The following is a 27,991-nucleotide window of genomic DNA, read 5'->3' on the forward strand; positions in this document are numbered from 1 at the left end:
TCTTAGATATTTTATTGCATTTGGAAATTCCAAATGGTAGGTTATTTTAACTTTAGTTTTGCTGCAAGGATAGAATCTATGATGCAGTTTAATAGCAAGTAAACATGTGCTTCTGAAAGATTCTTTGATGTGAAGTTTTCAGTAGGATGGAGGACTTAAGTACCGTTGTGAGTAAGAATCAGGCAAGGAGTGGCACATCATATTTCTCAATTTGGTCTTTTTTGCCTCAAATATATTCACATACATCTTGAAAACAACTGAAAAGCTATTCCAATTTGTCCTGAAGTATTGGTGATGTAGATATTTTTTGACTGCTTATATAAGGAAAAAGTTAGGGAAAATTTTCCTGCCATTATTCCATAGTGCATTTCAACTAAATTTGAACTATCAATATCTTAAAAAGGCAAACTTTACAAACACTTTGACAGTAATTTATTGATGTTGTGAGGTATAAATACTTGGATAATGCAATAAAATCTCTGTATTTTTACTTCATGTGCCACACCTTATACACATTTTAACTGATTCTTAGATGGAGAAGTACTTACATAAGGAAGTTTTTATTTTGCCAGAGTATTTTTTTTTCTATTTGATCTAAAGAAATTGTAAATTTGTGCTGATAAGTGAGTAATACATTAATGGTATGGCCTAAATTGAAAACCAAAACAAAAAACATAAAAAAATAAACTTAATAAATATTATCTACACAGCAATGGAACAAGTAAATGAATCATTTCTAAAAATTGGTGTTAGAATTTTCCCTGTAAAGATAATGTTTCCAGAAAAAGGAGGGGTTGGGTAAAAAGAACACCCCATAACACTGTATCATAAAAATCTACTTTGAAGATACAATTGTATCTGCAAGACATGTAATAAATTTGCAGTTTAGCAAATAAGTTCTTAATATCTTTTGAGATATGGTGTCAGAGTTTTCCCTGAATGGCTGTAAAATTAAGTAAATTTCACTTTAAGAACATGATATGTATATTGCTTCCTTGAGACCATTTCCAGGCAAATTAGGAATCGAAACCAAAAAACCTTCAGAAACCAATTGCTTTCAAGTAATAAATAATACCATGGTAGATAAAGTGGAAGGGGAATTTTTTTTCCTTCCACTTCAGTATCCCCAACGGATTATATTGATTTGTGTGTACTTCTATTTATGATGTTCCGTGCATCAATATCTTTCCTATTTAGAGGTTTTTATCCACATTATTCCTTTGTCTAACGACTTCATCATTATTCAAATCAGCTTGGATATTTTGTTATTAGAGTGAAGTCTTGGACTGAGTTTTGAAGTTTGAGCTGTCTTTACAAATGGAATTTTTTTATTGATGACATTTGGTTTTATCTAACAAGTTTATTATTCTAATACTGAAGAAGAAGATTATTTTTTCTATTTATTGTGAGACTTCTAATGGGTCATGATTGTCCCAAGAAACTGAAAATTAAAGTAGTGGCTTTATGAAAGAAATATTTCAAGGACACACTTTTATCCAGAGGAAAAAAAAATGTGAACACTTTGTAAATTTGAGCTGTGAAACAACTTTGAAATACAAGTTTTTTGTGGAAGAAAGTTTCCTTTTAGAGCTGGTGCTTGTGCTTGTGCTTGCTTTTTAATTGCAAAAATTATAATTCAAAACTACTGGTATTCTGTTTAAAAAGAAGTGTTTCTGAAGGATCGTTTTAATAAATTAAAACTGAAGTTTAATTTCAAATCTCAGAAATGGAATAAATGGGAAATGGAGGTGCAGCAACAAATTTTGACTCATTTTAACATAATATTTCTGAGCAACAATTTAGAGTGATATTTTCTTTTTAAGCAATAAAACTACACCTTAGATCCTGCTGCTTTGAACAGACTGCGCAAATTATACAGACTTGAAGATGAGCATTTAAATATCTCAGTGATTGTTAATTTGTATTTTTATCAAATTGAAAACATGTGTGGGTCATGTCTTTAGCTAATTACTATAGCATGTGCTTTAAAACTCAATGTTCAGAGTAGTGAGTTCTGGAATATAAAAATTCTGATTAAATTAGTTCCTGGAGGCTTATGAAGAGCTTTTTATGATTCAGCTATTATTGGTTCAAACAAAATGGATTAGTGTTGGCTTGTTTGATTTGATGTGTTTGTATTCACTGTAAAAAGTTCAATGTTGATTTTTTCCTAAGTGGATTTATTTGGTTTAAAGTAAAGTGTTAAGTGTTTGCATTGTTGGCGTAAAGTGTTGATTGTTTACTTTACCTGTGCATTAATAAATATTAGTTTATTATAAAGATTTTGAGAAAAATAAAATGATATTTCTTTGGCATCCAAGTGTATGATTTAATTGGATAATACTTTGAACTGAAATCAAGTGGATAAAAATATTGTACAATGAAATTATTTAAAATCAACAACAATCTTAAAGTGCATTAATTTATGGCTTTAAATTGGTGAGAAAGGTTTTTTTTTATGTTTAATTATCGATGATTTATTGGAAGAATATTTTTCATACATTAACAACATCTGCACGTGTAAAATTGATGCAATATATTTGATTCACACAGCATTACCTTAAAATATATGTTGGACTTCAAAGGTAATCTGTCTTTGAAGGCATAAATGTATTTTTTTGTGCAACATTTTGTACTATTTGTATGAAATAATACATATTTTATACACATCTATATATGGACTTAGGATATGAATTATTTTTGATGTGCTTTGACAAAACATTAACATGTTACTGCACTTGAAACAGATGACTTAATGAATTATTGCTTTGAAAAAGCAAGTTTTTATGGACATTGAGAATTTAGGAAATTAAGAAGTGATAATGGGAACGTCTTCGAGTACTTTGGAAAGTCCAAATATAGACATTCACAATGTTTTTAATGATCAGTATCGAATCAAGGTAAGATCTATGGTTTTTTTTCTCATTCTATTTTAGCATTTTGATGTACCAGTAATTCAGTCAAAGGAAAAAGGGGGTTGGATGGTTCTAGTTGATTAGATTTATGTTTTATAATGAGAATGTAAGGGTAACTTATTTTGAAATTGATTCAACAGGTAACTGATTAAATCTCCTCGATAATAAGCAATAAAAATGTGCTTGATACATTGTAAGTTTTAAAGCAGAAATCTTTGTATCCTCAGCAACAAGGCTGTAAATGTACATTGAATCCTGTTTAAACAAAAGTCCTGAAATGAAGGCTTGATCAGTTAAAGCATTTGACTTTTATAAAAATATGTGGTTTGCATAGGTTTCTGGTCAATTCAGGGTTTATTTTAGACAGGTTGCTGGTTTATTCTGAGTTTGGTTTAGACATGTTTCTGGTTTATTCAGGATCTGGTTTGCACAGGTTTCTGGTTTATTCAGGATTTGGTTTAGACAAGTTTCTGGTTTATTCAGGATTTGGTTTAGACAGGTTTCACTGTATCACTTATATTATAACATTGATTCAATCAAATTCAGGAAATGATGTCCTGAGAAAGAGCATCTTTAATGGATATTTACTGTGGCTGTCTTGTCTCTTATTTTCAAGGTATTGGAGGAATATTATCCAGAACATTGTCTGTGATTCTAAAGTGACTCTATTGAAGTGTTTTCCCATGCTATTTGAGAACAATATTATTTTATTACTTTAAATAATACTTAAATGTGCATTCAGTAATTTCTGATTGGCAGGATATTGTGCATTTATAGCAAACATACAGTTAATTGAATCTTCTATGCATTTAGCTTGTTAGCCCCACATACATTTAGCTTTAGCGATTATGGTATTCAGGTAGCTGGTTTGAAGTGTAAATGATGCAATTAGGCACAGGTGTAACTGCAAAACTTGTTTAAACTGTTATTGTAGAGTGCTTGATTGATTGAATTATTTTAAGCCTCTGTCAAGCTGTTTGCATATTGTTAATGCATTTACAAGGTATTATTGCAAAAGTTATGTAATAAAGTAAAGGAAGCTTTCTATGAAAAGATGTATTATTGTGTTTTTGAGAGGATTTTGGTGAAAATATTATGTAACATTGGAAGTCAGGCTTTTGCAAACTAGTCTCCCATGGAAGTAGGTGATAATACCTATTACAGCCAATTTACTATGACTTTCTCTTAAAAATGATTCTTCTGCCAAGTGTTTTTCTTCTTGTAAATGAGTGTTAGGGTTATCTTGGTACTATGTAATCTAAAGTTAGGATTTGGTGTGGAATCATCTGACTTGAGTCCTTAAGTGGCTTTTTTGATTTATGAATAATTATTTTGTGGTCATTCATTGAAGAAGTCATTTTGCATCTCCAGTATTGCACTCATTCCTTTTTACTCACTTTAATGTTTGTTGTTTGTCTGACACTCCATTCCTGGACTCCAATCTTATGTTCTATGCTAAGGCCCTGTAAGGTACATTGTGCCTACAAACACTAAATCTTAGAAGGTGTTGTCAATTTTCACCTGTCCTTATTTGGAAAAGTACTTTCGTAATCTATGAATTCACTTTGGCTACATTAAACCTAATCAGTTTTTGAATTGTTATATAATTGACATGTTGCGTAACAAGGAAAAACTATAATTACCTATCCGCTTCCTCTGGAAGTAGAAATGACAAAAAGATGAATACAAAATAAGCCAAAATCAGCAAAAGTTGTTTGTGGTATCAAAATCAGTTGAATATTTGTAGAAAATTTCTATAATAATGTGTAGTCTCAGTAAATTGGCTGTAATATTAATTGTGTTATAAATTATGAAATATTGCAAGTAGGCTGTTGCTAAGCTTAGCAAAACCTTTTGTATTTGTTAATTCTCCTGTAACAGGAGGGATGCTGAGATGCATGTTCAATGCAAATTAGGAATTGCTTAAATTATGCATAAACATAGAGGGGGGCTGTTGAATGCATTTTATCTATTCAACATAGAAAAGGGAAGACTTGTATCATTAAATTTCAAGGATTTTTAAAGAAAATTTAATATTTCAAATATTGGAAAGGAAGAAATGTTTAAATTAAAAAAACAAGTTTTTGCCAACTTTTAAGAAAATTAAACAGACAGTATTTTAAGGTGATTGGCAGTTCACTGCTTGAAAGAGAATGGCCTATTAAGAAGGTAATAGTACAGGTAAAGTCCATTTGAACTGTCATAAAAAAGTTCTTTTATCCATTATTTTGGAAAAAAAAACAGGCACTCTTTGTCTTTTGAATAATAATATTTCAAGCAATATTTCATTACCCAGAGATGATAAAGATTGTTATCTCCCTTTATCTTGTCTAGAGATAAACACAAGGTTCTGGCAAATGTCAGAGATGGTTCCATGGAATTGATACTAGTGATGCTTTTTATAGAGTATTTTGTTGAGATATGGAGTCATTTCTGTATCTACTGAATGCTGACCTTTTCTTGTTTAGAACCAAGTTGTTAACAATATTGAAGTGAACTGGTCACAGTGTTATGAATGAGGTTTTAGGGTTGACTGGAGGGCAATTGAAGTTGGAATCCATTGCCCCATTTTTGCAAATAGATTAAGTGAGAGGTGTCAAAAATTGCCCAAATAAGAATAAAGGAATGATTTTGTAAGACTTAAGTTCATCAACTTCAGTTTCTCAAGCTTCCAATAACTTTCCGCAGTCTAGATTTTGCACAATTTTCTGCATTTGATCAGCCACTGAGTTGAACAAATACTACTGTTTCTTCTAAGTTTTGGGCACAAAAGTTCAAAACATCTGTGTTACCACTCAACACAAGGCACTCTCTCTATTGCTTTCTATTAGAATGATGGTGGTTACCTCTTCTGTGTTGTCTAAACCAAAGTCTGTGAAAGGTTGTATATATGACCAGAGACTCCCTCATTTTGAATGAATCAGTTTATTACCCCCATACTCACCCCCAATACATTTTTGTGCTTGCAGTTACATTTGTATTCAGTTATTTGAAGGTTTCATTCTTTTAAGGTACATGTAAGCATATCTTACAAGAACAATGTGTCCACTGTAAGTTTGGATTATGCAATATTTTTTTTCTATTTCAGATCTATACAGATTGGGCTAACCATTACTTAGAAAAAGCCAGAAACAAACGATTTATTAGTGATCTCCAACAAGATGTCTCCGATGGTGTCCTCTTAGCTGATGTAATAGAGGCAGTCAGTAAGTAGTCTATTTATAGTAACAGTTACATTACCATATCCCTCCCCAAAATGATTCCAATGGGGTCATCTAAGCTGATTTCACAGAGGTCTATTCATAGTTACAGTTACATTACCACATCCCTCGCCAAAATGTATCCAAGGGTATCCTCTTAGCTGATGCCTTAGAGGTAGTCAGTAAGTAACCTATTTATAGTACATTGTAACAATTATGTACCACATATCTCCCAACAGTTTTTGAGTTAACATCATAGAATCATTATGTTTTGATGTAGTCTATAATCAGCAAACATTCTGATATTGTCTCTCATAGCTACAAATGTATGTAGTTTTGAGTTCAGATGGTACAGTGAAATCTATCTAAATGGAACCCAGATTAGTTAGAATTAGAAAAACAGTCTAAACCAGACACTTTTTTAACTCCCTTTAAATTAATTTAAACATACTTTTAACCCTGGTAAATCAATCACCTGTCTTAACCAACCACCTGTCTAAACTGAACAAATGTTAAGTCCAAAAGGGGTTTGGTTTAGACAGGCTTCACTGTATTTTAAAGTGCAACCTAGATTTAAAGGTAACCTCTACATGGTCTATTAATGCCACTGCCTTGACCTTAAATGACCTCCAGGTTTTTACAGATAATTAGATTAATTAGTTGACTATTAATCAGATAATGTCAGTTGTTTACATGCCGCATAAATCATACATTGACAGGTACACAAGTCAACTACAATATCTGCCTCTAGCATAGGATGTTGTACAAAGTTCACTTTTCAGACCATCATTCGATTACTGTTCTGTATTTTTCTTTGTTGTTATGAATTTTTTTGTGGTTTTTCAAGTTATGTTAGTTTATGGAGTCTTGAATTTGAAAATATTAATGAAGTGCCTCTAGTTTTAGTTTAAAAAAAAATTCACCATATTTGTTGAGAATTTTAATTCCTTGATTGATGGGAATCTTGAATTCCACTTAATATTTCCCAAAACTGACAATAAATCTTTCACAGTAACTGTAGTATTAAATAAAGTCTATATATAATGTTAAAAATGGAGGATACATTTATATTAAGTATTTTTTGTTGGATCACTGCTTTACTGCAAATAGTGGAGAGTTTGTTTGGAATCAGTTTGTTCTGAGTTTAGTTGCTTTTTATATATATAGTTGACATGTCTTTCTTCATACAGACCACTGCTTCAGTTATTTTATTTTCCTTTTTTTTTTTTTAAATGGATTATCTTCTTATACAGGTGTCAATCATGTAATTACAAAAAAAAGTTCTTTAAGGGTATTTTTGCCAAAATAGTGCAAGAAAATTTTCGAATTTTCCATTAAGGTTGGATGAGGTGATTTCTTCTTCCAGAACCCCTCCCCAATAAAAGGGTATATTTATCAAATTATGTAAACTACAATCAGTCAAAATCACTCAACCAAAGATACTATACCAAGCTTGGAGTGATAAACAACTTGTTAATATACTAAGACTTATATTCCTGATGATACTTATCTTTAAAAGCCATACATGCAACACTATTGACAGGATTTGTATCAAATCAATTAAACAATATCCACTTTCTGAAAACTTTCAGTTGTTTCTTATGTATTACAATTAAGTCAGAATCTGAGAACAGAAGTGATTTAACATGGCTTCATGTAACATGTAATGTCCAGAGAAATTGACAGTGTCTTTTTCATATAATTTGTTAATTGTTTTCTTTGTTGAGGATTGATTTTGTTGTTGGTGATCAGAAGCAAAGCTTTATCTCTCCAAAGATGAGGTTATGTTGTCTGGTAAAAGTGTGAAACCCATTTACTGTCATGTATCATTTCTACAGGAAGTGACGAAGTTTGATATTAAGTTCATTCTGAGTTTGAAGGTACTTCTATGATAGGCTGGTGGTTAGTTTGAAGGTACTTCTATGATAGGCTGGTGGTTAGTTTGAAGGTACTTCTATGATAGGCTGGTGGTTAGTTTGAAGGTACTTCTATGATAGGCTGGTGGTTAGTTTCATTCATTATACTGATATGGATATTGTATGGCTGGCTTTTACCACAAGCTTATAGTTCTTTATTTCCTTTATAAAAGATTCTTCAAATATTTTTTTTGTTCTGTTTAAGAGTGGAAAGAAGTTATAATGACAGAAGTTATTTTGCAGTTTTTGTTCATGCAGATCTTAATTTCTGAAGATTTGCAGCTTGTAAAAAAAATCACTCTTTTCATATAATCAAGGTAAGGTCCCAAATACCCATATTATCTATCTTCTTGATAAGTCACTTAGTCCAAAGGTTCACAGGGGTAGAATTAAAAAAAATATCCAACTGCTCAAGTAGACATTACTCAGTTTGCTGAAACTCAACATTGACTTGCCCTTATGATATGTTGAACAGAAAAAAAACCCATCAAAACTCAGGTTGCCTATTGGACAAGCTCTGTTTGACTTTGCCTTGCCCATCATGACATTTGCCACCTGTGGGAAAGTGGGAGAGTATGTATGTCGTCACTTTGGGTCACGTGCAGGTCATCATGATTTGGCCTATGATTATATATACAACCAATAATGAAATGTATTAGAGCTACATTGCTTACAATTATTTAAAAAAATGACTCTTACATTTTTTCGGTCTATTTGAAATAACCTCAATGCCCATGGTTCACACTTCTGCTATGGAGGTTATTTAGAGTGCATCATATGATTGAGGGTATTTCTTCATAGACCGAAAAAATACAATTATCATTTCTTATAATTTAAAGAGTAAATCAACAAAAAGAGTTGATGATATCACAGTCACATAACAAAATTTACTTTGGTCTATAAGATGATGGACATATTTTTTTATCCAATCAGAAAGCGTGTTACATCTGAAATTAAATTATTTCAATATGACAAAAAATGTACAATGACTTCTAAAAGGTTTTGCAATTGGCCTCATATGCACTATGGCTTAGGCAAGCGATTAAGGCTCCTTTAGACAACTTGTATTTGGTATTTTGTCCTTGTCCTTGTATGCACTATGGCCTTGGCAAGTGATTAAGGCTCCTTTAGACCTGTTGTATATGGTGTTTAAAGGTTTTGTCCTTGGCTTGATTTGCACTATGGCCTAGGCAAGTGATTACTGCTTCTTCGGGCCTCTTATGTATGGTGTATATATTGGTGCTAAACTGCAACCAAGAAAATATGATCTGACTGAATTCTCCAGACAGTTTGACCTCAGATAACTTTTGAACTGAGACTGCCATGGTCAGTTGGGAATAAAACTTTATCTTCACAATTAGTTCAGTAGTGCTTGACTTTTCCATGACCAAACCATGACATGGACTCTGTTTTCAAACTGCTTCTAATATTTTTATGATAATGAATATTTCTTGAAATATTTACAATATCTTATGATTCAGAGAGAAAATTGTTATTTAATCCATGGAACTTCAAATTGATATGTCTGTTCAGTCTCTATTGTAAGTTGATTTTGTAATGCAATCTTGTATATGATTGGTTCTTTCTTTTTATCAACTCATTTATGATTGGCTCATTTGAAATTTTAATCAAAATAATTTACCTTTTCTAAGCCAGTATAATCTCCAATCCAAAAGAATATAAATCCTGTTTGGTTTTGAGTAATTGGTAATTAAATCTCAGTTAGGGAGGATATTTTTTTACTGTTTCACTCATTTTTTATAGTCAATTTTGGTTCATTAAGCCAAGGAAAGATTGATTGAAATTGAAGTTTGAAGGAAAGCTACCATTAGTCAACTCATAGTTTCTAATGTTTGCCGATTGCATATTGGTTCCTGTACGATGGTATCGGGTAATAATTGAGTAACTTGAAAAAAGCAATGACAAATCAATTTAGATTTTGGTTTGATCTGTTTCTCTAATTTAAAACATCCATCTCTGTCATGTTTTTGTGATTTTAGATAAATTTGAAATGTGGAAATTCCATATATTAGGCTCCAATATAGGAGTCATTATTGACAATGCAAAATAACGTACATGAACTGTTTGGGTGTTTTGGTCTCCTGTCAGTAAGAAAGTTGTCTGCCCGCAGCAATGTATGTAAAGCTGTCTGATTCTGTATGTCAGGCTTTTCTAGCAGTTGTAAAATTGCTTACTTCAGAAGAAAGAAATATTTCTGAAATTGAATGTTTTCTTTAAATTTTTGGCCATGTAAATTTAAATTCAAATGTAACCCTTGTTAAATTGGTTGCCAAAGTGTAAGGTTAATGGAGATAAAGTAAAGTAAAGAAACGAATTAGGAAACAAAACACCAAATAAAAATCATCAATACAGACTATTTTATCAACTTTAAGATTGTTGCAGTTATGGTTGGTTGTCAATATTCTACTACATTTTCATCAGAGTTTATTGTACCCCCACTTAATCAATGGATAGTATATCCTTCTGTCATTCTGTCCATTCAAATTTCGTAGGAATTATTTCAAGTCCCAATGGATGGATTGATTTCTGATTTGGTATGTGGCTTTAAGTAGATGGGGCATACATTTCTTGCTGTCTTTCTATTGATGTGGATGTACATGTATACTTCGTTCAACAACTTGTACACCTTACTGTTTCAGCTTATATTGCTGAACAGTCATGCATGCTATGTAGGCAGTAGGTCATGCATGCTATGTAGGCAGTAGCTACCTTAAGTCAAATACAAGATGAGCTTTAATTTAGCAAGCTGACAAAATTTTAAAGAAGACCCATTAAAATATATTGGACATTCGTAGTCACAAATTGTTTAATTTATTTACTCCTGTAACAGTGACTTTATTGATGATACTAATTTGATATAGCCCTTAACCAGAGAGCATACATGGTACTTTCATAGTTTTCTGACAGATTTTTTAGGGTGCAGGTACCCTTTTTTGCCACTAATGTGTAAGAATTCCTTTATTGACCTTGGTTACTATGTTCTTTTCAAAAGCTGCAAAGAACACATTTTAAGCTGGGTCACATGCTGTTGGTCTTGATAGTTTGATCTATTTGTATTGCAGTCTGCTTCTCATCAACTACAAACATGCAATATTCATGTTATTTTTGTTTGTTTCCTACAGTTCAAATTTTGGCTCAAGGCCTCTTATATCATAATTCAACCATTTTCAATCATTTCTGTAAATTCAAGTCCCAGAACGTCTATATTTATTCAATGTTTGGTAATTGGATGAGTTTTGGGTAGGTAGACCTTACATTATTAAATAAAATGTTCATTAATTTAATAAACAAAAACAGACTGTATCCCTGCAGAGTTATAAGTACATTCTGTAATTTATCATATATTACGCTTGGCACCAGTTCAGACGCAAAAGTGCTCTGGAAGAAATAAATTAGTACAAAAAATTATTGAAGTTGTTGCTTCACATCTGTTGCTGAGAAAGAAATACAGAATGGTATACCACCCTGTTGTAAGAAAGACTGCAAAACATCACAAAGTTAAAATATTACACAGTAATACTGCTAAACCAATCTCTGTATAATCTGAAAACCTGCCTAAACCAGACAGTTTTTAAAGTCCCTTTATACGGTTTTGATTTAAGGAGGGACCTAGTGTAAGAGACATAACTCTTGAAATCAGTGATAAATTTGTATCATAATTAATTTCACCAAAGCCTATCAAACTTTCATTTCAGACAGAATGAAGTCAGTCCAAGTTACCTTGATGCTTGCATGAGATTAATGTGAAATACTGAATACAGAAATTCCAATGATTTGCAAGAGTTGCGTCCCTTACCTTAAGTCTACCTCTTTACATGTATTTTGAACTTTGGTGAACTGAACACCTGTCTAAACTGGACTAATTTTAATTCCAAAGTGGGTTGGTTTGGACAGGGTTCACTGTATATGTTGACAGTGAAGAAAATGATCCCTTAAATAACTGAACCATCTCCACAGTGTGTGACCAATATTTAAATGGGGTACTATACTTTTTTGGAGTATACTTTTTTATTAGTTTCAGAGTATCAATTTAAATTCACTGCTGTTTAATTTCAAGACTTATACTTTGATGTAATGCATATTCTACAATGAAGGGGTGCAGTGATTTATTTTCACTGTTGTTTTTGCAAAATTGGTAAAAATAAATTTGTTTACAAATCTTGGATGCTATTGGAGTGAATTTCAGATATTAGATATGCTCCTCTGTCCCCCCAAAAAACCCAACAGCAAATTAAATTGTTTTCTTTAAAAAAATGTGGTGTATTATTGCACCAGTTGATCGTCTTGCACTGAATGAATTTGGATCTTCAGCATGATATTTCCAGATTCTTCGTCCTTACTTGTTCTTAACATTTTTGTTGGTTTCATTTCAACTTTTGCTTTCCATGAAGTTTAGTGAATATTATTTTCTTTCTTATTTCAGCCAATGAAAAAATCAGGGAAATAAAATCAAAGCCAAAGAACACAGCTCAAATGGTAAGGACTTTATCTATGTTGTATCTTTTTCTGTAGTGTTAAGTAGCTGTCTTTCTAAAATTTGGCAGAAGGTGATTCATGCATGTCAAAAACCTACCAAATTTCAGTTTTATTTCTTGTTTAGAAAAAGTTACAGACCACATAAGCAGTTTTAGTTTTTCATTTAATTGTTGTGTTTTTGAGATAAAAATTATATAGATTGTACATGAAATTGGCACTTTGCAAGAGTTATCCTTCTTAATGTGATTTTATTGGGAGATGAATGTATGATTTTCTAAAAAGTGCAGATCTGAATGCAGAAATGATTATCATTGTGTGAAATTATTGCATATATAGACTGAAAAGCATCATTTGTTCGGTGGGTTTTTCTTCACCATGAATCACTTTACCATTGGCAGTGTCTGAATTTTATGTGGACTAGTACTTAAATCCAGTGCTATGAATGCTCATAAAAATTACACATTCATTTGTTGCAAAAACTTAGAAGGCAGCAGGATCTTGGGTTGCTTTGGTAAGAATGGATATTGGTAGATATTGGATGGGTAATAACAAAATTATTACAGATAAATTCTAGGCAGTTGTCAATAGGAATAGTCTCAAGGCAGTTGTCAATAGGAATAGTCTCAAGGTAATTGTCAATAGGGACAGTCTCAAGGCAGTTATCAATAGGAATAGTCTCAAGGCAGTTATCAATAGGAATAATCTCAAGGTAATTGTCAATAGGGACAGTCTAAAGGCAGTTATCAATAGGAATAGTCTCAAGGCAGTTATCAATAGGAATAGTCTCAAGGTAATTGTCAATAGGGACAGTCTCAAGGCAGTTATCAATAGGAGTAGTCTCAAGGCAGTTATCAATAGGAATAGTCTCAAGGCAGTTATCAATAGGAATAGTCTCAAGGCAATTGTCAATAGGAATAGTCTCAAGGTAATTGTCAATAGCAGTTGTCAATAGGAGTAGTCTCTAGCCAGTTGTCAATAGGAATAGTCAGAAGGAAAGTCTGTATAACAAATGGCAATATCAAGGTAGAAACTGGAAAGTTGGAAACCACGGCAATGGTCCTGACTTGGTACAGGCGATTTCCGATAAAAATTGTTATATGATAGAGTGGACATGAATAGGCATAGACTGCTGCCCAATCCAATTTTGTATTAAGTAATATGATTTCCCATTACTGTGTAAGCATCCTTTTATTCATATTGCTAAGAATTGTTAGTTCTGTTATTGTCATCCTGACTCCTCTCGAATTCATGAAACTTATTAACTAGTAAAGGCACACTTATGTTTTCTGTGGATGCTGCCAGTATTTTTTTTTATCCCTCAAACATATTTTCCTGAAAATGCACTACTGGAGGATCTTTTTCTGAAAGGTGACCAAAATTGTTTTATATTGCATTTTCAATTTATGAAAATCTTTATTCCTAAACTGGATCTTCATTAAATATAAGGGGACTTTGGTATGTGAGTGTATTCATTTCTATCCTTAAGTTATTGCAGCCTTAGACAACATAAAAAAGCTAAAATATGCAAATGCATATGAAAAAGAGCATATACCATATGATCTAATATGTATCTACCAGAAAAGCTTAGAGTCAACATTAAAGAAAGCAATATATCCTCAGCATCTGCTAGATATATTGTTTTTCATGTACATTTTCCTAGTAACAAATGTTTCACCTTCCTTTCAGTATTTCATGCTCTGTGTATCTTTGTGTGTGTTGTTGGATTTAGATAAAGATTTTTTACCATGGCAACATTTCATTATGTAATTAATGATAATCATTAAATATGAATATCATTTTATTCAAAACCAGCAGGTAAAAAATTGATCCTTCTCAAATTTTCATCCATCATTGTGTAAAATGCGATCAACTTCAGCGGAACTCTTCTTTGTTCCAGGCGTCTGCCATTAACATTAAATAACGGAAATATTATTGATTTTGTCATTTTACACCTGGTCTTTATTGAATTTAAAGGAAGTTCCATTTACCTGTGCACATGGTCATGTGCTTCTTTTGAAACAGTTAAAAAGGGGCATTAACTCTGTCAGGTGTGATCAGCCTTGATGACAATCAGGGAATTGATTTATGGCTTTGCAGTTTAACTGTCAACTTTTTTTGCAACTTTTAAAGACGGGCATTTACTTGCTCATGATCAGCCATGTTTGGTTATGATGGCAATCACAATTTGATTTTAGATGTTGCATCTAATTGTTAAAAAAGGGCATTTACTTGTTTAGCCATGTTTGACCTTGATGGCAATCAGAATTTGCAGTAAACAGTTAAGACTCATTAAAAGGGCCATAACTCACTCAGGCGTGATGGACCATGATGACAGTGGTGATCTATAACACAAATGTTGATCTGCCATGGGTGGTCCTGTTACATTCATTGTGTGTTGACAAATTAAATTTTTAATGATCAAATATTAATTCTGAACTGCAACTAATTTTGAAAAGATTAATGATATTTTCGAGTCAATATGTCATTTTAATGGACTGTTGTTATTAACAGTTGTCACCATATCTGATCCCAGTGTTCAATGAAACAGACTGATAGGTTTAAATGCTTAAAAAATGAATGTATAACATACCATGTATCTAAAAATCACTTGATACTAAAAATACATCTGTACTTTGTTAAATACAGCCAGAAAGGAATTTTTTTTTAGGTTTAGCTGAAACATTTGTTGATATGATGTAACTTAATAAGTTTACTTTCCTGTTAGTAGATTACTACGTGTATGAATTGCTTAAAATGCCTATATTGCACAAAACTCTTGTTAAATCCAGAAATTTAGAAAGGGGGGGGGCATTATGCTTCCTATAGAGGGGCCCTTTCCAGTTTTACTGTTTAATTAACCAACCTTTTTAAGCAAAAGGTGGATAGGGTCTGGGTCTATGGTAGCTCTCGACTTCTTTCACATTTAACTTTCGCCCTTTGACTTTGATACCCATAGTTTGATACTAAAATAGTGTTGTCATTGAAATAATATTTCCACAAGTTTCCTGGTTAGAGAGTCACTGTCCATAAATGTCTTAGCAACCACCTGAATTCAACAATAACCTGTCATGTACACATAGATCATTGTAAAATAACCTGTTAATTAAGACCACCTGTCTTATGTGACCATGGTTTTGTTCTTCCGTGGTTAAACGTCACTTAAGTCAGGTTTATCAGATTAATGTTTACATGGAAATTTGAGCAGGGTGTAACTTTCATAATTTTGCTTGACCAAATATTTTGCCAGAATTTTTAATGTCTTAAACAAATTTAGCAAGGAAATTTTTGCATGTTTTTTTTTTTTTTCTGTGGTTATTTTGTTACCAATGTTCATGCTTATATTATTTTAGAGTATATACTATAAAGTTTTTTGTCTATTTTTACAGTGGACCAAAAAAAAAAGAAGTAAAAAACATGAAAAAAATGAGGAAAATTCATTTTCATATGAGGAATTAATGTACGTCTGGGAATGTTTGCATTCGCCTTGATTCAATGAAATTGATCAGCTGCTTTAATCAATACAATTACTGTTACGATATTATATATGATAACTTTTCAATTATTTTCCTTTAATTTCCAATGGAAGAATTACGACACATTAAGATCTGTCCAAGACTCATACTTAAACAATTGATAATCTTCTTGTTGAAAATGTGATAATTTACATTTTGAAAAAAAAATGTGTTTCTACTGTCTCTCCATCATATCCCAAATGGCCTACTAATACAAAAGCTGTATTTCCATATGATTACAGCTTGACAATATGGTATCAGCTATCATAAATAATCAATAAACTTGACAGTATCCTCACCAATTTCTTTTGTTTGTGACCAGCACAAATAATTTTCAGCTGCCAGTCAAAATTAGGAAACTGAATCAGCTAGTGCCCCACAGAGAGTTCAATAATTGGGTCATTAGAGTTTAATAATAAGGTCATTAAGCAATTCACAATGAATGTCCATTTTGACATTTGTCCTTTTGCCTATTCTTTCACAATAATTATGATGCCATTAATGACATGTGACAATTGAGGATTTTCAGCCTCTTTTCCATAATAAATGAAATCTTTTTATTATTTTTTTCTGGATTATGTGACATATGGTGGTTGGTGAAGTGAATTGCCAGAGAATTAACTGATACTTTAAGACATTTCAGTCATTGTCCATATTTCATTGCTTCCATTGCTATATATGTTTCAACAATATTTTTCTTATCTACAATGTAATTGATGAGACTTCAATTTTGCAAAATGTCATAAATAGATAATTGGTTGTAAGTAATGATGTCACAATAGAAAGTAGCATTGTGACCATCAATTTACCATCAATTTTACACTAAATCAGTGGTGGATCCAGATCTTAACCTGTGGCCCCCAATTTTTTGCAAATATGTAAAAAATACGCATCATAGTTACTTCTGTTTATAATTGTAATACAATGCTGCTTGCTTGTTTGAAAAAGTTTGCTTTCTAAGTAATTTAAGATTAAAAAAAAAAAAATAAAACATAAAAAAATTTTCCAATTCATAAAAGGGGGGATCTACTTGACTATACTATTAGAATAATTTAAACATGCCGTTCTTATAGTTTTTTTTTGCACAGGCCCCATTTAGGCTTGTAGCCAGAAAGTTTTAGGGAATTTGATGATGTTATTTCGACAAAATTTTTCAGCTTGAATAGTGCTTAACAATTTCAAGTTATTATTATTTTTTTTAAAGTTTGCAAAGTTTCTTTTGTTCCTCAGTTTGGGAATGGGGGGTATTTCAACATAACCCCCAAAACCTGGCTGACTTTGGGCCTGACTCTTTTGTACTAAGCTACTGGTTTTTAAATATATATAATCAATGACTGTAGTTAATAGAGGCATTCTTTTCTCTTTTGATTCATTTTTATGGTTATATGGACATAAATAGGCAACTGAAGAGGTGATGATGTGGTTTCTTTACAGAATGCTATTGACAGTTGTGAACATGTTACATGTACCATGTTTGATGTGTGACCTGAATTTTTTTTTTTAAAACAAGAACAATTCATTGTAATCAATGCTGTAATATTTTATCCCAATTCCTGAATTGAGATTTTTTGTGCTCATTAATTCAATAGATTTACAGTTATTGTTTCAAACCTTCCTTCTGTTACTTGAGAGTAATCAAGTCTGCAAGTGTTTCTTGAAAAAAAGAGAATGCTTTTATATCCTACTAGACTTGCTACAAGTCTCTCTGTAATATATATTTTATTCAATTAAATATCATTACTATCAAATATTCATTCACTATCCAACTGCTGTACAGAAATATTCATTCACTATCCGCCTTTCTGTGCAGCAGTTGGATAGTGAATGAATATTTGATAGTAATGATATTTAATTGAATAAAATATATATTACAGAGAGACTTGTAGCAAGTCTAATATTCTACCAAAACACCTGTTTCAAGCTGATAATAATAAGCCTTTTAAATGTCTTTATGTGTTGCCCATATTCATTATGTTACTCTTGGTAAACCTAAGTGCTTGGTGGAGATGGCATATGATGACACAAAAATGAGGGTGGAACAAAAATAGACATCATGTAAGTGTCTGTTTCAATCACATTGATGTCTGTTTTATGTTGATTACAAAGGAACACAGGTGCATCATCATTGCTCACTTCACCCTGCAGTTGTTTATAAACACACAGGTAAGACTCCATAGATTTTCCTGATATTCTTAATTTGATATGCTAATTTTGTCATAAATCATCTATCTTTGGGTTGTAAAAAATGAGATATTGTGAAATTTTATGAATAATTGATTGGAGATAACAGTTGAATGAGAATGGAACTTTTAATTATGCATCTTTTTTATGGTCTGAAATCGATTGTTCTCTGGTTTTCTTATATTTTTTATGTGGTTGATGCTTTCTGGCTTGATCAAATGGTATTGTTGTCCATTTATTGTAATTATTGACTCACTCCAAGTAAATGTTTTCTATGATTTTTCATGCAGTGCAAGATCAACAAAAATCAAATGATTGAATTAAAAAATAACATTTCATTCTTTTTATTCAAATTTATGGACCTTTAGATATATTTTTAAGTATACTGCAAAGTTTCCATAAGTCATAAGAAAAAAAATCTAGCTGATGTATGTTGAAATAAGACCTGAACAATGTATATTAATTACATCAAATCTCATTTCTGCAGTACTAAATTCCATATCCTAGACATCATTTCAAAATGTTACTTTTTTGCTTTGTATTAAGATCTTTGAGCATGCTAGCTACAGCCTGCCCCGTGGTGTAAGGGTTTCCTTGTCATTCATTGAAGACCCATGGATAGCCTTGAGCTCACATTTTTCAGCCCGGTGGGATTGTTGTCTCTTTGACATATTTTGACCATATCCATTCTCATTATATTTGTTGTGGAAATTCAGCACGATTTCAAACATTTTTGAGAAAACCACTGATACAAACCAACATTTTTTTTTTAGCTCACCTGGACATAGGCCATGTAAGCTATTGCCATCACATGGTGTTCGTCATCGTCGTTAACAATTTTTCAAACATCTTCTTCTCTGAAACTATTGAATAGATTTACATGAATCTTATGATTGTTCCTTAGAGTATGCTGCACAAAATGAGTGTTTAATTTTTTGATCGGTTAAAAAATGGCCACTGTTACTAAAAATAGAACATAGGGGTCAGTAAGCAGATTTTTGCATATATCTCCAAAACTGTTAAGCCAATTCTGACATGGGTAAAATAATTCAGCATGATGAGATCTATCTGTGGTCTAATTTTGGTGAAAATCTGTTGACCCATGTTGGAATTATTGTCCTTTTTGGATGTTTTAATGTTATTACTTTCAAAAATCTTCTTCTCAAAAACTACTGTACAGAATTCAATGAAAGTTGGTATTTTTGTTTTTTTAGGATATCCTTAACAAAATGACCATTTGGATTTTTGATTGGTTAAAAAACATTGCCGCCTTTACTAAAAATAGAACATAGAGTCATACAGTAGTTTTTTGCATATATCTCCAAAACTGTTAGGTTTGGCCAATATCTTTCAATTGCTGAAATATCCTTATTATAAGGCCTACAAAAGTTTTAAGGGATCAAAGTTGTCAAACGACTCCATGTAAGGGTTATTGCCCTTGATTAGGTGAAAAATGAATTTTTTTTTTACAGTTTTTAGCCTATATCTTGAAAACTATATTAGATAGAATGAAACTTTCGATTGCTGAAATGTTTCTTATTGTAAGGCCTACAAAAGTCTCCAGACTCGTTGTCAGATGACTCCATATAAAAGTTATTGCCCTTGAAAGGCAAAAAAAAAAAAAAAGTTTTTTTTTGCAGTTTTCAGTCAATATCTTGAAATACTACAATAGATTGAATGAAACTTCCGATTGATGAAATGATCCTCATGATAAGTCCTATCAAAGTCTTCATGGAGTCAAAATTGTCGGACAACTTCTTGTTAGAGTTATTGCCCTTGAAAGGCAAAAATTTAACCAGGTGAGCGATTCAGGCTCCTTGGAGCCTCTTGTTTCACTCCCTTTTTTTTCTTGCAGTGAAACACATTTACTCCCATTTGCCCTGGTTGTAACATGAATGACTATTCCATATAGCCATGATCCAGAAACTCTCCAGTCAATCAGACAATGTTAATCTATACTTGGTCAGTTGTTTATCCTATGTTTATAACTATCCCAGCTTCACAAAGAGTAATTACTGTGACAGAGTATAGAAAACAATGTACTGGCTGGTAATCTACCATAATTGGATACAAATTGATATGTTCTTACACTGATGCAAATTAATGAAGGGAAAATCTCCAAGAGCAACAGAACAAATTACATATGGAATAATGTTAGCTTTCATTACATTGGTTTGGAGCCTTCAGGGTTGTGATGTATAGATTTTATGTTTTTACATTGTTGTTTGTATCTTTCTGCTTTCTGTCTGGGGATAGATCTGAAATATTCATTCCATTGGCCACCATACTCATATTTTGTTTTGTAGCACAGGTGATATCCCTCATGTGGATATAAGGGACCACTCAGTTTGACCAGGATAGAATTCTGGCACTCCAGTAGAAATTTGGGGGGGGGGGCAGTTGGTGGGCATAAGGATTACTTTTTTTCAGAATTTTCTTAACCTGAAGGAAAGGTGTAATGAGTCCTACATGGCACCAAAATAATTCAAGAAACTGGCAATATTTTCACATTAAAAACTGCCCTTATGCTCAAAAAGTTTGGTTGATTCAATGACAAAATAGAAAAAATGGAAATCACTGGAACAGCCTCCCCCAGGTCAATCAGGCATCCCCCTTTTCAGAAATTGCTGGATCTGCCACTATTGTAATTATGACATCTTGTAACCCTGTAAATGTTTCTTGGAACACCATTGTCCATCCATCCACCTGTCCTTTTGGTTTTACTCTGTATAGTTCCTGGGTATAGATTCATTTACTTTTGGAAACATTTGGCACAAAATGTCATGGCTCAGTGTGTTGATGTCATGAAACAAGGCCATAGAAACAATTCATGAATCACCATATTCTTATATGGAATGACTCAATGCTCATATATCTTTACTTGCCAAGAAAACTTTGAAATTCGATGATTTGATCCTCAAAGAACATAGTAAAACATGGAGTAATTTACGACTAAATTTTTATCACGTTTGACAATTGACTCCAAATGGCTGTATTTTACTGATACATTTGAGTTTGTTATGTCAAAGGATTTTGATACGGCCTTCTAATCAAGATTTATTCAGTATTTGGTCATTTAAGGGATCAGCATGTATTTTTGTTAGGTTATGATAATCAAGATTTATTTTTAGAATCAATAGGGATGACTCAATGATAGTGATGGTAAAATTAAAGGGAAAGTACTTTACAAATATCAAGGCTCAAATTATTGATTGGTAGCCTTATTCCTTGTTACTGATTCACCATGATCTTTAGCGGCAGTTTAGCCCTAACAGAATCCTCCTGAAAACAACCACGTTTTGCTTTGATGAATTGTTGGTTTCACATTGACCTGGGGTAACATCACTTAACAATGTGTCAAAACAGTGGAAGCCATCACTTTAAGTGCTTGCTCATTTCCCTGAAGATTACAGTAAATAGCAGTCCTTGCCTTCTGGACAAGTGTCCTCATGTGTCACATTGATATAAACTGTAAGCTTAAGTGCAGTCTCGCTTCCCATAGGATTATTATAAAGTGTAGAATTCTCTTACTGGACTTGCTCTATCATTATAATCATGTAAATAGCCATGTCTGTAATTTACGCAGAAATTAGATCTAAGTGACACATTCTTCATTAACTTGATTAAAAGGGACGATTGATGAATGTAGAAACCAAGAAAATGTTCTATTTGTATGGTAAAATACAATCGTAGATTTTGTAAGATTGCAATAGAATCTTTGTAACATCCAAAGATTAAGTTGGTTGTCACATGCACAAATGATTAGGAAATTAATGAATGAATAATTTAAGTGACCTCGGCCATAGAAGGCTTTTGTAAATCTTTGAATTGTATTGGTCTCTCACATTAAGAATTTGGAAGCTCCATGATGAAATAGTATTCTTCAACACTGTTAATCATGTTTCTTTATGTTTATTTTGAATTATTTGTATCTTTGGAAGGAGAAGACACAATAAATATTGAAATAAAAGACAATTGCCTGATTCTATGTGTTATTGGAGGTTATATGAAAATAGGAGATGTGGTATGATTGCCAATGAGACAGTCATCCATCAGATACCACGGAACCAACAACTTCTACAGGTCATCACATTATCTGTATTGATAGGCAAAACCCATAGCAAAAAGCAAGCTGTAATACACCCCAAAATAAATGAAGTGAAACTATTCATAAGAGATAAAAATCAACGTAATCTATAGAAAAAGGTAAAATGAATAGCAATGAACATAAAAAATGATGACTACCACTGGACGACATGTTCCTGGCTTGGGACAGGCACATACAGTATGTGGCAGGGTAAAACATGTTTGTGAGGACTCATCCCTCTCCCTTTTCTTGGACAGTGGTGGGAAAATACAATAAAGTGAACTATAAAAATCTGTTGAATTCGCATTTAACGCTTGAGGTCAATAGAGAATACAAACACATAGGACAAAAGACAACAAGCTGTATCTGCCTTGTTACTCGTTGTTTCCGTAAGCTAGTTAAAATTCAAAAGCAACTGATAAGCACACCATGTTCACTCAAGAGTATCAATGAATACAAATCCAACAAGTTTTAGTAAAAATATATCATAAAATCTCTAAGTAAAACAAAGTCTTCATGCTAATGCCAAGATAAAAAGTAATGATGTTCGCATGGCACATTAACATAATAATGTTTAGTGGGATTCATTAATCTTGAACTTTGTGAAAGAACTGTTAAATGCTACCAGCATACTAGAAAAACACGGAACAGAGTACCATTGTAAGGAAGTTATTAATTCAATTTGTCATACAGTTTTCTGTATGGATTTACTGAAAGAGTAATCAAGGGAGTCAAGATTCTAGCAGAAATCAAAGAAATGTAATCCAGGGACAAAGACCAGACATGGGAAACAGCCACACACAACAAAAAACATAAAATAACGAAAATAATACATACAAAGTTACAAAAGTAAATGGTAAACTCAGACTCCACTAAAAGTTGGGAGTATGAGCCAAGCGTACCTGTACGGTAAGTGTCCTCTGCTTTTCTAGAGACACCCATCGAGATGCTTATAAAAAGTCAAGTCTATGGTAGACGAAAGAGGAAAGAAAAAAATTATGACCCGTTGAAGAAATTAGTTTTCATGGTGGAGATGGATACACCATAACAATCCACTAGTTCATGATAACGACCACAAAATTTCTGTAGTGATGACTTCAATCTTGTAGCAACATAACCTTGTTCCAGAAGCCTCATTGTAAGAAGTCGAGCGCAATACAAAAAGTCTGCGTAGTTACAGCAAGTTCTTGCATAACATATGAGTTGTGATATGAAAACTCATTATGCAGGTGCTGAATTGATGTTGCCACAGATGAAAGGAAAGTTTACAATATGGAATTAAAAGTCATCGCGTTTGTCATATAGTTTTGTCAATAGTCTTCCTTTACTATTGATCTCTTAATGTAGGTTAAGATGTGAGGCTGACTTCACGGTGTCAGTAGTATCCTTTATCTCAAGTTCTTTGGGTAGTGATGTATCAAAGCCCGAAACTATAATACATCATCTATAAAGCGGAAACTGAGATTAAAGGATGTAGCTAAACATATCATAGATTGTTTAAGTAAAACAAGTAATGGTAGGAAGTAGGAAGAAATGTAATAGAGATTATTATTTAATTTATTATTAAGAGAGTAAATATTAGAACAAATAAAAACATAATTCAAAGATTTAACAATGATATGGTGAAGATAACCCTTATGCCAGCTGCCAAGTTAGTTTCTACAACAATTGTTGTTTGATTCTGGTTACCATCATTAATATTATTTTAGGCTTTGAAAAAGATAATTTATTCTGTTTTTGGTTTTCTTCGTTTTTAGGTCTAGCTTAAAAATGTCTTTGGAACCAGTTTGGATTTTGTGGTTGACTCAAACCATGTAATTAAACTCCTGACAAAATACCTTTTTCCCCTTTATATGTACTGTGGGAAATGTCCAACCACAAATTTAAGAGTCAACAAACCATTGATTTGTCTGAAATCCACACAAAATGATATCCACTTATTAAAGTACTTTCACAGTATTGGAAATAGTAATACATAATCCCCTATTCACTGTACATTGAAATTTACAAGTTCAAGGGCAATAACTCAGCCAGAAATTAATTTGGACTGTAACGAACTTTGAACTTACTCTTCTGTACCTTATCAAGCTACATACCAAATTTCGAGTCAGTATCTCCATGGCTGTAGGAAAAAAGTATGAACATTCAAGGTAAAGGAAAGAAGGACTGATGAAACCAAAAACTAAAGTTTCCTTCAGCTTTTGTAGGAAGAGAGGGGAATCGTTACACTATGATTTTGTGTATATCCTTGTACTAACAAGATGAAGGATAATAACAAAATTACCAAACTGTTAAAATCTAGGCAGTAGTCAAAAGGAATAGTATTATAGATTGTCGGTATAACAATTGGCAATATCAAGGTAAAAAATTAAAAGTTGGAAACCATCGCAATGGTCCTGAATATAGGGCTAAAACAGGTTTTATAGCATGCCAAAATTCTCGATTCCATTATGGTCAATTATTTCTGCTGTATTTCAACACAGATGGGCATTGTTTGGGGGTGGGGGGAGTTTGTATGGTTGGATTCCTCATGTCTTCATTAAGTAGCACTTTCATCAAGAACATCCAATATTATATGGTTAATGTATGAATACTGATGAATTTTATATTGCATGATTTTACAAGTGCAATATTCATTCTACAAGGGATAATATTCCTCAGTATTCATGCAATAACTCTTTTATTGTATGGCAATATAATTTAGTCTTGTTTATAATGAACTTTGGTCATTGATAATGTCAAAAATTTTAACTATATTTGTACTAGTGCAGTATGGAAATTTATTGCACAGTAATGTTGCATTGCTTTCTATGGTGAAATTATATTGCTATACAATTAAACAATCTTATTGTATGTTCCTGCTTTCATGTATTCTGTTTGTTACCATGGTAGGATTATTTGCTCTAATCTTCGCCCGAAACTCTTCCACCACATAAAGTGGAAATTGTAAAGTTTCATTGTAGCTATAGTTTATATGAAAGTTACTGCTGCTAATAATCTTTTTAGAAGAACTGAAAAAAATAACATATACATTTAATGTAAAAGATCAGAAGCCCTTCAAAAATTGTACAATACCACAATTATAGCAGTTGGTCTTTATGTAGCTAATGCATTATGAACTTCCTTTAAACTTATCTTTTCTTTTAATTCAAAGCGAAAAAGTGAATGTTCTCATGAATTTTTTCATTGTATTTAACAGATTCTTCCTGTGTTAAAACAGTTTAAAACATGTATGTTAAGTTCTCACTATGTAGTGCAAAAAGTGAAACATTTGTCTTTTCTAAAGTTTAGTGTTCATTTTCTCACTGAAGTATACTTGATGCTGGATTTAAACCTTTAAAGAACTATTTAAACATGTTTAGAAAATTAGTCAGAAGAATGTACTTTCAAAGATCATTAAAATGGAATTTTTTAAAAAAATTTTTGAGAAATTAAAATGGTTTCTTCTTCAAACATGTTTAATTCCTATTTGGAAGGATTCATACAATGTTAATCAGCCTATAGATTTGTCCTCATTGGAAGGATTCATACAATGTTAATTAGCCTATAGATTTGTCTAAGAGAGTTCTGTGTTTCATGTTCTATAAGTATTTATAAATCTCTTCCATAAGCTGTGTTTAATGAAATCATTCTGTCTGCTTCTCAAAATATAAAATCTGAGTGTCTTAAAATGGAAAACATAAATATATCAGCTGTAAAGGAAATCATTCATTTGTGCTGATAATGCACAAGAAGAATTAGAGTTTTAATATGGAAGCAACAACTTTCCTGCAAATTGTCTACTCCAATAATTGAATTTCACAGTCTGTAGATAGATAAAGGAATGTGCAGACTGAGTAATTCGAAAGCAGTTCCTGTAGGTAGTGTAAATGATCCATTTTGGGATTTTTTTTTCACTAAGATAGAATTTTTTTGTCCTCATTATTAATTTTCTTGATTCTAGAAGATTAAAGTTTAATCAGATGTATTTTTGGCTGACATCTTGAGCAGACAATGTGCATAATTTTATTGATGGCTCAAGAGTTAAATCCAAATTCAACCAATTTTTATAGTTCATTTTATTGTAGTATTTCCTCATCACTTTTCAAGGTTGGGGGAGGGTTGAATGCTTACTTTATGTGCCTTGTTTTTTATGTTTATTGTTATTTGTCTTAAATTTTTTTTCTGTAGATTAGGTTGATTTTCGTCCTTTATGAATAGTTTCATTTCGTTTATTTTAGGGTCTTTTACAACTTGCCTTATGGTATGGGTTTTGCCCATCATTCAATATTGTGTGTTGACCTGTAGAAGTTTAATTGCTCGTTGCTTGGCTTTTTGGGGATGACTGTCTTATTGACAATCATACCACATCTGCTCTTTATATATCAATCAATGTTGCGACTACTTTATAAAGTCTGATTTCCCCCACTATTGGCTGATTATGAAGCACAAAAGCATATAATTCCCATAACTGTTTTTAAATTTGTCAATTTAAAAGGATGGACTACATTTGTTGTTGTCTAACCACTCCTCAAAATTTTAAAGAAATTAATGTAAACATATTCATTTTTTTGCAGATTCTGTATTCAGATTCTTGTAAAGTGAACAAAATTCACAGGTATCAATTTTTACAATTAAAAAAAATGATAAATGTTTGAATGCATAGTATTAAAAGTCAATTTCACAAGTACTATTTTTTGCTGTTTAATGTTCACCACAAAAATAGTGAAAATTAGTACACTGCAAAAATGAATACTTTTACATTAACTGGCCTTAGTGGAGTTGTTTCTACCAAGTATGACTTTCATGGAACAAAGCATTGTATTATACTTCTGTCATTCATTGCATTGCAATAAAGTAAAAATCTAGAAAATATCTGGATTAAAATGAATTTGAGATTTCATTCGAGCAAGGTTTCACTGTTTTCAGGGAAAAGTTGTACTTTACAAAAGGTCACCTACCAAGTTTTAAAACCAGTTACCATAAAAAAAAAATCAACAAGATTTATGGTTATCAAATGATTGTGGATTATTAGTTAAAACACTATTTTGCATGGTAAGCACATGTAAAGCTTGATTGAATTACGCCTTTTACAAAATATTTCTTGATTTAATTATCATAGTAAAGTTAACAGTTTGATGTTCTGAAGGAACTATGAACAACCAACATCCTGGCTCAAATCTCTTTGCCTTCTGATGTATTAAGACTCTTTATCAATGTTTTATCAAGTTCTAAAGATGTTAAATGGGTGTTAGGAAATTTAGCAAGTAATGACCATTGATAAAAAAGGGGGATCTGGTGTATAACAAATTAGAGGCTGGTTTAATGGAGTTAGTAGAAACATCTAAGATTTCTTGGCAATTAATTTTAAATTCAGAAATTTTGTAATTAATGCAGTTTTTCTTGTATTGCAAAACATGCCTTAGGATTCTTTTTGCAGTTTTGCATTGTGGAAGTTTTATGAGATTTATTCTCAATATTGCAGAACTGTAAATCCCATCTTGGTAAAAAAGGATGAAATTGCAATAAATAATGAAGCAAAGTTGATTTTGTTTTCCTTAAACTCACCTTGGAATACATGGAAGCTGTTCCATCAAAAAATGTTTTTAGATTTAGCTAAATTCACCAAAGAAACTTGTTTTTTTCCAGACTTTATGCAGAGGTCCTTTCCTCTAACTGGGGCATCAATGCAGCATAATGTGTA

At 32.1% G+C, this 27,991-nt stretch overlaps 1 protein-coding gene across 21 annotated transcripts in view; it reads left to right on the top strand.

Annotated features, from left to right (window-relative positions):
* The window catches only part of LOC148613349 (neuron navigator 2-like), a 295,727-nt gene that overhangs the window by 132,127 nt on the left and 135,609 nt on the right, over nt 1–27,991 (top strand). For 18 of the 21 annotated variants that reach the window (XM_088586749.1, XM_088586750.1, XM_088586740.1 and 15 more), the window contains 2 exons: nt 6,004–6,121; nt 12,476–12,528. In XM_088586749.1, the coding sequence (XP_088442875.1) occupies nt 6,004–6,121; nt 12,476–12,528 (171 nt within the window). Of the gene's footprint in view, nt 1–2,780; nt 2,901–6,003; nt 6,122–12,475; nt 12,529–27,991 lie in introns of those variants that run through there. The other 3 variants (XM_088586753.1, XM_088586754.1, XM_088586747.1) reach the window with 2 other exon arrangements.

The sequence above is a fragment of the Perna viridis genome, chromosome 6 (genome assembly GCF_037379345.1).
Source record: "Perna viridis isolate PV_CMFRI_1.1 ecotype Kerala chromosome 6, ASM3737934v1, whole genome shotgun sequence".
Classification (NCBI taxonomy): domain Eukaryota; kingdom Metazoa; phylum Mollusca; class Bivalvia; order Mytilida; family Mytilidae; genus Perna; species Perna viridis.